We start from the raw sequence: 11347 nt of genomic DNA, 5'->3' as shown, positions 1-11347 counted from the left end.
GGGGAAGAGGAGAAAGGTGGGAGAAGGGGAATAGGGGAAGGGGAGGAGAGGAGAAGGGGGAAGGGGAAACGGGGAAGGGGAAATGGGGGAAAAGGGGAATAAGGGGAAAGGGGGAGAAGGGAAAAAGGGGGAATGGGGGAAAAAGGGAGTAGGGGAAAGGGGGAATGGAGGGAATAGGGAAGGGGAGGAAGAAGGGGAATATGGGAAAAGGGGAATGGGAAAAGGGGAATGGGGGAAAGGGGAATGGGGGAAGAAGGGGAATAGGGGAAGAGAGAGGAAGGGGGAAGGGGAACGTGGGAAGAAGGGGACTGGGGAACGGGGGCTGGGGGCTCAGGACCCCGCCGCCGCCCCCACGCACCTGGCCCAGGTGAGCCGCCGGACGGTGACGGGCAGCCCCGCCCGCCAATGGCAGCGGAGGAGGGCGGGGGAGGGACCAATGGGATCGGGGGGGGGGGCCAACTTCCCCCCCCCGCCCCCCCCCCCCCCCTCGGTCCGGAACTCGGCGGCGGGGCCGGGACCGGGGCCGGGCCGGGGCAGGATGCGGGGCCGGGACGAGGAGTACGACTGCCTCTTCAAGGGTACGGACCGGGATCGGGACCGGGACCGGGATAGGGACCTGAACCCGGGACCGGGATCGGGATCAGGAACCGGGACCTGGACCCGGGATCGGGATCTGAACCGGGATCGGGAACCGGGGCCGGCACCGGGGTCCTGAACCGGGGACCTGAACCCAGGACCAGGACCGGGATCGGGGTCCTGAACCGGAGACCAAGGACGGGAACCGGGAACCAGGGATCGGGATCGGGACCTGAACCGGGGACCTGAACCCAGGACCGGGACTGGGGACCGGGAACTGGGGATCGGGATTGGGGCCGGGGACCGGGACCTGAACCTGAACCGGGACCGGGGACGGAGACCGGGACCCAGGACCCGGGACCTGAACTGGGGACTGGGCTGGGAACCAAGGACCGGGGACCGGGGATGGAGACCAGGACCTGAACCAGGACCGGGGACCGGGGACAGAGACCGGGACCGGGACGTGGGACCTGAACCCAGGACCGGGGACCAGGACCTGAACCGGGGACCTGCTCCCGGTGCTGGGCGGGTGCCGGGTGTCCCCGCACCCAAGGGTGCGAGCAGCTCTTCCTGGCCACGGCTTCTCGTTAGTGCTGCGGGGCGGGGGGCGGCAGGACCCCCCTGGGGGGCAGCACCCATGGGTGCGGCATGGGTGCGGCATGGGGGCAGCACCCATGGGTGCTCAACCCCTGGGCAGCCCCGGGAGCCTGCGGGGGAGTCGTGGGCAGCGGGAGGAGCGGGGAAAAGCCCCCTGTCCCCCCCCCCCCGGGAAGGGAGCTGGGAGCCCCGGGATCTTCTCCCCAGCCACCAGCACGGGGTCCCGGTGCTGTCGGCTGGAGCAAAGTGGCGACAGGACGTCGCAAAGTCGCGACAGGACGTCCAAAAGTCGCGACAGAAGCCAGGGATGACCTCGCTGCGTGAGTCAGCCGCCAGCACCTCCCCCGGCCCCCGCCCAGGAAATCAATCACGGAGTTGGTTCGGGTCGGAAGGGACCTTAAAAATCACCTCGCTCCAACCCCCCTGCCGTGGGGGCTCAAAAATCCTCCCCGGAACTCTCCTGGGACCCAGCGAGGGGCGTCCCCTGCGTCTCGCCCGCATGGCTCTGGGGGGGGGGGGGGGGGGGGGTGGGTAGGGCCCCCGGGGGGGCGGGGGGCGAGTGGGGGGGGGGGGGGGGGGGGGGGGGGGCAGGAGCATCCACCTGCAGTGCCGGGCTCCTAAAGGAGCTGGGGCTGAGGGCAGCTGGAGGTCGGGCTCTGCGTTTCCTTCCCCGTTCTTCTCTTCTTCTCCTTAAAAGCAAGAGAACCCGGCTTTGAGTCCAGAACCTGTCGGTTCCACCCAAACCAGGGGCGAAGTCCAAAGGGAGACGCGGTGTCTAGGGGCACGGGGCTGGGCCAGCGCTCGCTGGGTCCCTGGGGCTTTGCTGGGGCTTTTTTTTTTTCCCCGAACGGGTGCTGGTTTCGGTTCGAAGCAGCATTATTCCGACTTTTCTGACGAGGGAGCATCCTGCTCCTAAGGCTCCCCGGGGCATGGCCAACGCGTGCCTCAGTTTCCCCAGCTGCATTCAGCGCTGCCGTGGGCGTGCACGGGGCCAGTGGAAGCCGGGTTGCAGCAGCACTGCCGGGATCGGAGACGTGCCACTTGAGCCAAGGGAAGTGGCAACTTCCCGTTAATTAAACACCGAGCCTGGATCAAAGCGCTGAGGCTCATTAAGGAACCTGGCACGTTGCTGGCCTCTTCATCGAAGGGCAGCCCAGCCCATCGTGGTCTTCCCAGGCATTCACGCAGCGCCCCGGGGCATCAGGAGCCTCCCTTCCTCTGCTGCTGGTCGAGCCCCGAGCTCCTGCTGGTCCCTTGCTGGGTTCCCTTGCCCCCCAGCGTGGTGACGGGGTGGCCGGGGGGCTCGGCGGTGGCCCTGCTGCCGAGAAGGTTTGGTCCCAGCTGGGGAGGGCAAGGTGAAGCCCCCAGAGTCCGCCGCATTCCCCTGGGGAACGGACCGAGCCAGCAGCAGGGGCGACGAGAAAGAAAAGAAATCCAAACCTGTTGAGTCACAAACCCAACAAACTCGACAGGGGAGCCGTGTGACGGAGCCTCCCCGCAGCCTGTTTTACAGGAACTAGGCAGAAAATGCACTCACCCAGCCCACACCCAGGGACTTTCCTCCTCCTCCTCCTCCTCCTCTTCCTCCTCCTCCTCCTCCTCGGCTGGTGCTTGCTTTGGACCAGCTCTTTAAATCCCTGGTTATGCACCAATTCCCTCGGGATGAAAAGGAGACGGGGGCCAATGGGGACGTCCAGGTCCCCGCAGGGCTGGGGGTGGCTCCGCATGGCCGCGGAGGGGACAATCGGTGCTGCCTGGTGCTGGGGGTCCGGGGGCCGACGCCGTGCTCGTTGCCCCCCCTTCCCCAGTTGTGCTCATCGGGGACTCTGGCGTGGGGAAGAGCAACCTGCTGTCCCGCTTCACCCGCAATGAGTTCAACCTGGAGAGCAAGAGCACCATCGGGGTGGAGTTTGCCACGAGGAGCATCCAGGTGGACAACAAGACCGTGAAAGCTCAGATCTGGGACACGGCCGGGCAGGAGCGGTACCGGGCCATCACCTCGGCGTGAGTGTCCCCATTTCCCCCCCCCCCAATCCCACATCCCTTCCCTGGGAACCCGCCGTGACCCCGTCCCCTCGCTGCCCCCCAGGTATTACCGGGGGGCCGTGGGAGCTCTGCTCGTCTACGACATCGCCAAGTACCTGACATACGAGAACGCCGAGCGCTGGCTGAAGGAGCTGCAGGACCACGCCGACGCCAACATCGTCATCATGCTGGTGGGCAACAAGAGTGACCTGCGGCACCTGCGGGCTGTGCCCACCGACGAGGCCAGGAGCTTTGCAGGTATCCCCGAAACCCCAATCCCACCCCACCCCGTCCCACGCGACACCGGCCTGAGCTCGGCCTGTCCTCGCAGAGAAGAACGGGCTGTCCTTCCTCGAGACGTCGGCTCTGGACTCCACCAACGTGGAGACAGCTTTCCACAGCATCCTCACGGGTAAGGGGCGGCCAGGAGGTGCTTTGGGGTTGTGTCCACCCGGGACCTCTGTAAGCTCTAGGGGGGGATCCTGCTCCCCGTGACAGGGAGGGGTGGGCGCTCCCAGCTTCTTGAGCCGTGCGCTTTGGGCGGGGGAAGCTCTTTCACTGAAATCCACTTTTTTTTTTTTAAAAAAAAAAAAACTTTTCCCTCATTCTCCCTCTTTCTCGGAAGAGATCTACCGCATCGTGTCGCAGCGGCAGATCACCGGCCAGCCCGAGGCTGAGTTCGGCCCCAGCACGACCGTCGAGCCCGTCCGGGTGCTGCCCACGCAGCAGGAGGGCCGCCAGGCGCCCTGCTGCCAAAACATCTGAGCCCCCGCTGCCCCCCGCCGCCCCGCGCACGGAGCCGTCGCCTTTCTCACCCTCTACCTCTGCTCGCTGCAGCCCCCCCCTGGGAAAGGGATGGGGCTGGCGGCCGCTTCTTCTGCACGGCCGCTCCTGTGCGCGCCGGGGCCGTGCCGCCTTGTGCTGCTCTCCCTGTGTTTGTGTAGGACCTACAGGAATGGAGAGGAAAAGCTTTCCCTGAGCCGTGTCTCCCCACCAGTGCCTCTCTTCCCCAGGGTTCGGGACGTGTCACCCTTCACGTCCTTGCTTTCTCCAGCCCCGAAGTCACCTTAGGGTGACACCAAACAAGCCCAAACGCAGCGAATCCCTTGCCCGGTACCCAGGTTTTTGTGGCACCCATGGGTGCAGCCCTTTGGGGAAGGTTTTGGGGATGGTGGGGGGCCAGGGTGCACCCTTCTTTCTGCCTCCAAGAGACGGGGTGCACCCAGCCCCGGGCACGGCTCTGGGTGTGGATGGGGCACCTTGCTGGGGGGGGGGGGTGCAGGGGGCGATTCCCTCCTTGGGCCCCGTTTTTGTGCCCTGAGCCCCTTTGAGGCACCCCTGCAGCGCAGCCAGAACAGAGCAAAAAGCTGCCCTGTCCTTCGGCCGGGTGCTGGGATGCACGAGGAGGGGAAAAGGGGCTCCCGGGATGGGGGGATTTTGAAAGATTTTGCCACTTTTGGGGCTGTGGGGTGAGGACGAGGGACTCGGGGACAGCAGGGCGCAGCCTGGCGATGAGGCTGCCACTAGATGGAGCGTGTGCTGCGCTCACAGGGGGCTGCCAGCCCCGATCCCCCTGCCCAGGGGACAGAGCCGGTGCCACTGGCGTGATGGGCAGGGGGCAATGCGGGGGCTGCAGGGGCCATCCCATCCCCATCCCATCCCCATCCCCATCCCCTCCCCATCCCCATCCCATCCCCGTCCCCGTCCCCATCCCCATCCCCATCCCATCCCCATCCCCATCCCATCCCATCCCGTCCCATCCCACCCCATCCCATCCCATTGTCCCAGCCCAGGAGCACATCCCCAGCATGTGTGGGTCTCTTTCCACATCTGCCCACGGTCACCCCGTCCCACTTGGCAGGATTTTGCCTTGGAGGATGGTTTATTGACAAATTTGGACAGAATCCTAAAATAAAGTTGCTGCTGGAGGCTTTTTCTGCCTGCTGGGGTCGTTGCTTGAGCCCAGGAACCGCGCCAGCTCCAGCCCCGTTGTTCCCTCTGCCTTGGCACATGGCAGCTCGGCGGCATCCCCAGGCGAGGAAGGGCACGAAGAGGAGCAGGGTAGGGAGGAAGTGTGGGGCCAGCCCCATTTTTACTTGATTTTAACCCTTTTTGAACAGCCACCGTGGCAGCACCTAACCCTTGGCTGGACCCCCCCTGGCGCAGCGTGACGCCGGGCACCGCCACGTCCCCAGGGTGTCGCGGCTTTTAGCTCCATTTTTGCTCCAATTCCTCCATTTTTATACAATTCCTGCCAGAACGGCGTGGCAGAGAGGGTGACCCAAAGCTCACGGAGACGGGAACTCACCGCCAGGGCTGAGGGTGGCAGCAGGTTCAGGGGATGGGATCGCCGTGGAAATAAAATCCCTTTGCTCTGAGCAGGGCCCCGCTCCCACCCGCCGCTGCTGGAGCCCTTCCCAGAGCGTGAACAGACAGAAAACAAGAGCAGATACCAAGTTTCTTAAGTAATAATACTTTAATAAAATTAAGTTCTTAATGTAATTTAGCACATTTAATACATTAACCCTTTCCCTTCTTTGTTTTCTACAAGTTGTGCAACATCATTATTTTAATTTTTTATTTTAATTTTTTTTTTTTTCCTTCTCCCCTTATACTATATGCCTCAAAAACTCAGACAACGAGCCTAACTCTACTTCTATGTTCGGTTATATCTCTCTCTCAGGCCTTTATTTTTGCGTAATGCCGGAGAGATGAAAATACCTGGATGGAACATGTGATCGGTTTCCAATAGTAACAATCCCGACTACAGGTTTCCTATGACGTGAAAAGGAAAAAAAAAAAAAAAAAAAAAAAAAAAAGGAAAACACAACGTAACAGGGAACGGACTTTAAGCGGAGGGGCCACGGTCGGGACGCCGAGGCCGACACCGGCAGCTCCGTGGAAAAAAGCGGATGCACGTGGACTCGTTGGGCGTTTTGGGGCGAGGGCGAGAGAAAGTTCAGTGGCACTTGGCGAGCGAGGGCTGCGCGGGGCTGGCATGGGCTGAGCTCCCCTGGAAGCTCCCTGGAGGCTGAGGTTTTGCTCGAGAAACGGGGAAAAGGCCCCAGAGATGCTTTGCTGGAGCCCCAGCGGCAGCGAACTGGAGCTGGGACCTCCAATACCGGGAAGAGCCGGAGGAAATTGCAGCCGACGCCGAGATGAGCCGGCACCACGCGCCCAGCCGTCAAATCCCACTGCCTTTCACGCCTGCTTAACCCAGGAGCAAACCCTCAACTGCAAAACAGGATCTGACCCCTGGCTCTTTTTTTTTTTGTTTTCTTTTTCCCCTTTCTTTACAATTCTCTTGAAGAGAATTCATAAGGAAAAAGGGAAAAAAAACATCCAAAAGGGCCGATCGTCTCACAGCTGAGCAAAGCAGGTTGCGTCCGCCGCTCCCTCTCCGCTGCTGGGAGCTGAGGGAAGACCCCGCGGCCACGCGGCGCTGCTCTGCCCCTGCCCCAGTCCTCAACGAGTTGTCCCCAAGCATCGCCGCGAGACCAGGACGCGTTCTGCCATCAGCCGCCCGGTGAACCGGCACCGCCACCGCCGGGCAGGGTGGGGACACGATTTCATTATTATTATTATTATTATTTTATCCCTGCGTAGCTGCGCAGACAGCGGTGGAACAACTCCAGATTTCACATTAGTGTCACTTTACCGGGGGTGACATTCAATTTGCTCCATTAGCGGCCCTGAAGCGATGCTGGCCCGGGTCCAGCACGGACGCCGCAGCCTGCCAGGCCCGAAGGGACTTCGGCTTCCCGTGGAGTAACCCCACCGAAGCGGGCGAGCGGCGCAGGGACCGAGGCTGAGGCTGCCCAACCTCGGCCGGGCCGACTGACAGCAGAACACGGCTCCGAGTTTCGACCCCCAACACACCACAGACCATTCATAAACATCCTAGAAAGGTTGTTTTTTGTGTTTGTTTTTTTTTTTTTTTTTTGGAAGAACCTGCCCATCCTGGCTCTGCGGTGCTGACACCGAGGGAAACCTTTGCGGGGACGCGGCAGAGGCAGGATGGGACCCCCACGAGCCATGGACAAGCGACTATAAAGTGCATCCGCTCTCCAGTCCAGGGCGCCGCTGCACAATGTCAAGCACTGACTCTTCAAGTATCAAAACCGAAAAAATAAAAAAAGAAAAGAAAAAAAAAATGAGGTAAAATGAAAATGAAAGAGCAAACAGGCCGCTCGCTGCCCCGCGGGGAAGGACCGGGTGGAGGGGTCGTGCCTCCGCGTCCCCGAACCGGCGCTGGGCTGACGGGGCGGGCGCAGCGAGCGATCTCGGATTCACAGTGCTATACGCAGAAACCGAATGAGAACTGTCTTCGCTTCCTGTCCTAACCTATTGCATGGCTTTGCTGAATGCTGGTAAGCGGCTGCCTCGTCCCGCCCCGGGTGCGGGCGCTGGGGTGGCCGCTGTGGTTGTCGAAGGCTTTGGGATCCTGGCGGATGCTCCTGAACCGCGGGACAGCCAGGGCTCGCTCCGGCTGAGCCACGACACCGAGGATAGGAGCAAGAGCTAAACCCGGAGGTAACCAGCCACCTTGCGAGGGTGTTTTCTTGGCAATGCTCCACTGCCTCCACGAACAACGGAGCTTGCACTAGGTCATTTATTTTAGCATCATCGCGTGTAAACAGGGGGTCAGTGCAGCGAGAAGCAGCCTCCGATGCTGGGCGCGCACGGAGCAGGGTCCGACCAGCCAGGGCTCGTCTCTCCTGGTACAAGCGAAGGAGAGGGCGAATATCTCGCCGCAGTCCCAGCGCTCAAGGGCTGAGCCTTGGCTCCCTCCACCGCAGCCTCCAGCACCGAAAAAAAGCCACTGAGCCGGAGCTGGCATCGCTGCCAGCCGCTCATGAAGCACCCACAACCCAAGCCGTACGCCGCCCGCTCCCGGCACAACCCTTCCCCTTGCTGGGTCGAGATATAACCAAGAAAGCAAGCAAAAAAAGCCCGAAAACCAAAGGGAACGAACCAAACCCTAACGTCCCGTGCTCCGAGCGCGGAGCAGGGCGTGCTCAGCACGGCTCCGCGCTCGGCACCGGCACCTCGCTGCCGCCAGCTCTGGCCGTCACCTTACAGAGGGGAGTTCACCCGCGCCCAATTTTCCTTTCCGCCCGACCAGGGACGGTCCCCGCCACCGTCACAGGGACCCGCCGACACCTCGAGTGCCTGGAGGAGCTCCAAAAGCACAAACGGCGCGAGAAAAGTTAACAGCAACGAGATTCTGACTTTTAGCGCTTTTTTTTTTTTTTTTTCTGAAATTTCCATTTCCGTGCTCCAGGCCGGAGGCTGGAGGTCAGAATAAGGCAAAAATAATGGCCTAAAACTTTCTTATTTTGTTCAGTGACTAGCCAAATCCTTATACTTTTTATTAAAAAAGCAACATAAAAACCCAAACGCATCTTTTTAAAAAAATACATATTATTAGATCCCTTTTTTTTTTTTTTTTTTTTTTTTCCCCCTCTATAAAAAAAACTTCAGGACTTTGACAGAAGGTACCAGTCGGTGGTCGGATATTTTGTTAGGCTTTTCGTTCGTCGATGTGTTTGCTTCAGAAAAATAGTACCAAAAAAAGATGGAATTTCTGGGGAAGTTAAAAATGATAACTGATCTTGTTTACAAGTTTACTTTACATTCTGCTCTGTCTGGGATCACTTGGATCTACTATAGATTAAACAATATGGATAGCATCTACTATTTGAACTAGTTAATTTTATTTTAATCTTTACTCTAGGATTATATGAAATAAATTTGAGCGTTTATTATTATTATTTTAACTTTTTTTTTTTTTAATACCCATCAACGCAAACTTTTTTTTTCTTCTTCTTCTCCTTTTTGGTTAAAAACAAACAAACAGGAAAAAAAAAAATCTTATTTTAACATGCTTCTTTGAAAGGCAACAGAGCAGAAGCATCCCCGCCGCCTCGCGACTGCGGGATGCGGGACGAGACCCCTGGCGGGCTCCCGTCCGCGGGGTGGCCACGGGGCCTGGGCCCTGCCAGCCCGGTGGGGACGGGCACAGCTCGCTGCGTGTCCCGGTGCCCTCCTGGTTGGGGACGGGTTCGAGTTTGGTGCACCCAGGGCTGCGGAGACAGAGCCAAAGTCGGCCCAGGGGAGGCAGGGGCCGGAGCTGCCCCAGCGCCGAGCGGCCCCGCGCACCCACGGGCCCCGCGGAGCCTCCCACGCTGGGCGAGAAGCGGTTTTACGCCGGGTTCGCCCCAAATCCCGCTTCCAAACGCGTCAATGGCAACATTTCCCCGTTGGCAATCTGGGGCAGGCTGGGGTCTGCAGGAAAACGAGCGAGAAAGGAGGGCGGAAGGGGCGAGAAAGGTGAGTTTGGCTTTCTGAGCGTGCCCAGCCTGCTCCAAAAAAGCCCTTTTTCTCCCCGAAGCAGCCACCGTCAGAGCAAAGCGAGGTCACCCGGCGGCGGGCGCGGGGACGGACGGCACCGAGCGACCTCAGGACAGGGCCTGGGAACCGACCACGCGGCTCCGAGTCGTAGTGGTTTTGTCTATTTCACTTCTCCGGTTTGTAATTTCTTTTTTTTTTTCGCTTTTTTCTTTTTTTTTTCATTTTTAAATACATCCAACTGTGTTAATTTCTTATTCCTGGAAAGGGCTATCTGCACCATAACTATCACCTTTTACATACACACACGCACACACGAAAAAGGAAACATATATTAAAAACACTTTTTAAGCAATACTCTGGATACAAATGTATTTTTTAACCTACATATATTCTAAACCTTCTAAACTTTTAAGGATCACTTTATCATAAAATAAAATATCCTTTTTTCTTATAATAAATTACCTAATAAAAAGTATTTTTATTAGCCCAGTTCCTTGCTACATTTACATGTAATAAATGCATTTATTAAAATAGAATATTAAATTATAAAGAAATGTTCTAATTTTAAAATCTTAATCTTTTTTTCCCTCCTCTCTCTCTCTTTAAAAAACACCAGTAAATGCATCAAAATAAACCCTTCAAATACCAAATAAACAGGTTGGAGCATTTTGATTTAAGAGGTTCACAATAGTAACAGTCTGAGCCTTTGTATGTATGGAGATTTTTTTTTTTTTAAGAAAGAAAGAAAAGAGAAAAAAATAATAGATATCCCTCCAGCTGAAAAATACTTTTGCAAATGGGAGCTAGGACAAGATATTTTTATAGTATCTCCTCATTAAATATAAATCCAATTTTGGTTCTCTCTCTCTTTTTTTTTTGTTTCGTTTTCTGTTATGCATTATAATACACACTATTCTCTACATAATTTATGTCGATGAGGATGACATCACGGCACGGTATTACCTCATCCCTCCGGTTCCCTTTCTCACGTTCCACCACCCGCTCCGCCTCATCGCCTCTCCTCGGGGCGTCCCCTCGCAGAGCCCGGCTGGGACGCCTCCGTCCCCTCCCTGGCGGCACCGGGAAGCCCGATAAATTCGCCGGACGAACCCTGGCTTCAGCACAGCCCCCATTTCAGCAAGCGCCCACCAGCCTCCCCCCGGGCCTGATCCTGCCTGCGCCCGGCACCCTGCGCCCGCAGCAGCGCTCCGAGCCCCCCGGGTGCTCGGCGCCCTGCTCCCCGTCCCGCTGCCCTGCGCCCCCAAAACGCACCCGGGGGTGGCTGGGCCCCCCTGGCAGGACGGGACACGGCGGGGACGAGGGAGCCCCCCCCAAAGCCAGGACCGGGACCCCCTCCCCCCCCCATCCGGAGGGCTCTGCTTTTAGCGGATGTTATTGCTGGTGAATTGGACCAACAAGCCTTATTTTTTATATTTTTTTTAGTCACCTATCAAGGAAGATACAAGTCAGAGCAAATAGTTAAGGTCATGGGCATTTTTCTTGTTTTTTGTTTTTATTTTTTTTTTAAAGATTTTTTTATATATATACATATATTTAAAAAGAGAGAAAAAAAAAAAAAAAAAAGTTACGCAAATTTGTTGTTTTAAGCCCCGCAACCGGGCTTCCCCCTAGGACAGGGCCCGGGTCTGAGCCTCTCCGGGTGCCCCCGAGGGGCTGGGGGGCGGCGGGGCCGCGGTTCCCCCACCACCCGAGCCCCCTGCAGCCCCTCGTGGGCCAGAGGTAGCTCTCGGTGCGTTTACAGCGCCTGGTTTTTTCTTCCAAAGTTGCTACATCA

General features: G+C 57.9%; 2 protein-coding genes across 2 annotated transcripts; one reads left to right on the top strand and one right to left on the bottom strand.

The window, feature by feature from the left end:
* Window positions 1–468: 468 nt before the first annotated feature.
* On the top strand, window positions 469–4558 carry LOC118178180 (ras-related protein Rab-11A-like). Its single transcript, XM_035346472.1, has 5 exons — window positions 469–578; window positions 2982–3177; window positions 3263–3456; window positions 3530–3610; window positions 3824–4558. The coding sequence occupies exons 1-5, from the start codon at window positions 539–541 to the stop codon at window positions 3961–3963; spliced, it is 651 nt and encodes a 216-aa protein (XP_035202363.1). The 5' UTR covers window positions 469–538; the 3' UTR covers window positions 3964–4558.
* LOC118178155 lies at window positions 4232–10726 on the bottom strand. Its single transcript, XM_035346444.1, has 2 exons — window positions 4937–10726; window positions 4232–4860 (listed from the first exon to the last, which is right to left on the bottom strand). The coding sequence occupies exons 1-2, from the start codon at window positions 5286–5288 to the stop codon at window positions 4232–4234; spliced, it is 981 nt and encodes a 326-aa protein (XP_035202335.1). The 5' UTR covers window positions 5289–10726.
* Window positions 10727–11347: the final 621 nt, after the last annotated feature.

Source organism: Oxyura jamaicensis, chromosome 25, assembly GCF_011077185.1.
Source record: "Oxyura jamaicensis isolate SHBP4307 breed ruddy duck chromosome 25, BPBGC_Ojam_1.0, whole genome shotgun sequence".
In the NCBI taxonomy this organism is placed as follows: domain Eukaryota; kingdom Metazoa; phylum Chordata; class Aves; order Anseriformes; family Anatidae; genus Oxyura; species Oxyura jamaicensis.
Note: the sequence above shows the minus strand (reverse complement) of the source record. Positions and strands in the feature narration are given on the sequence as shown.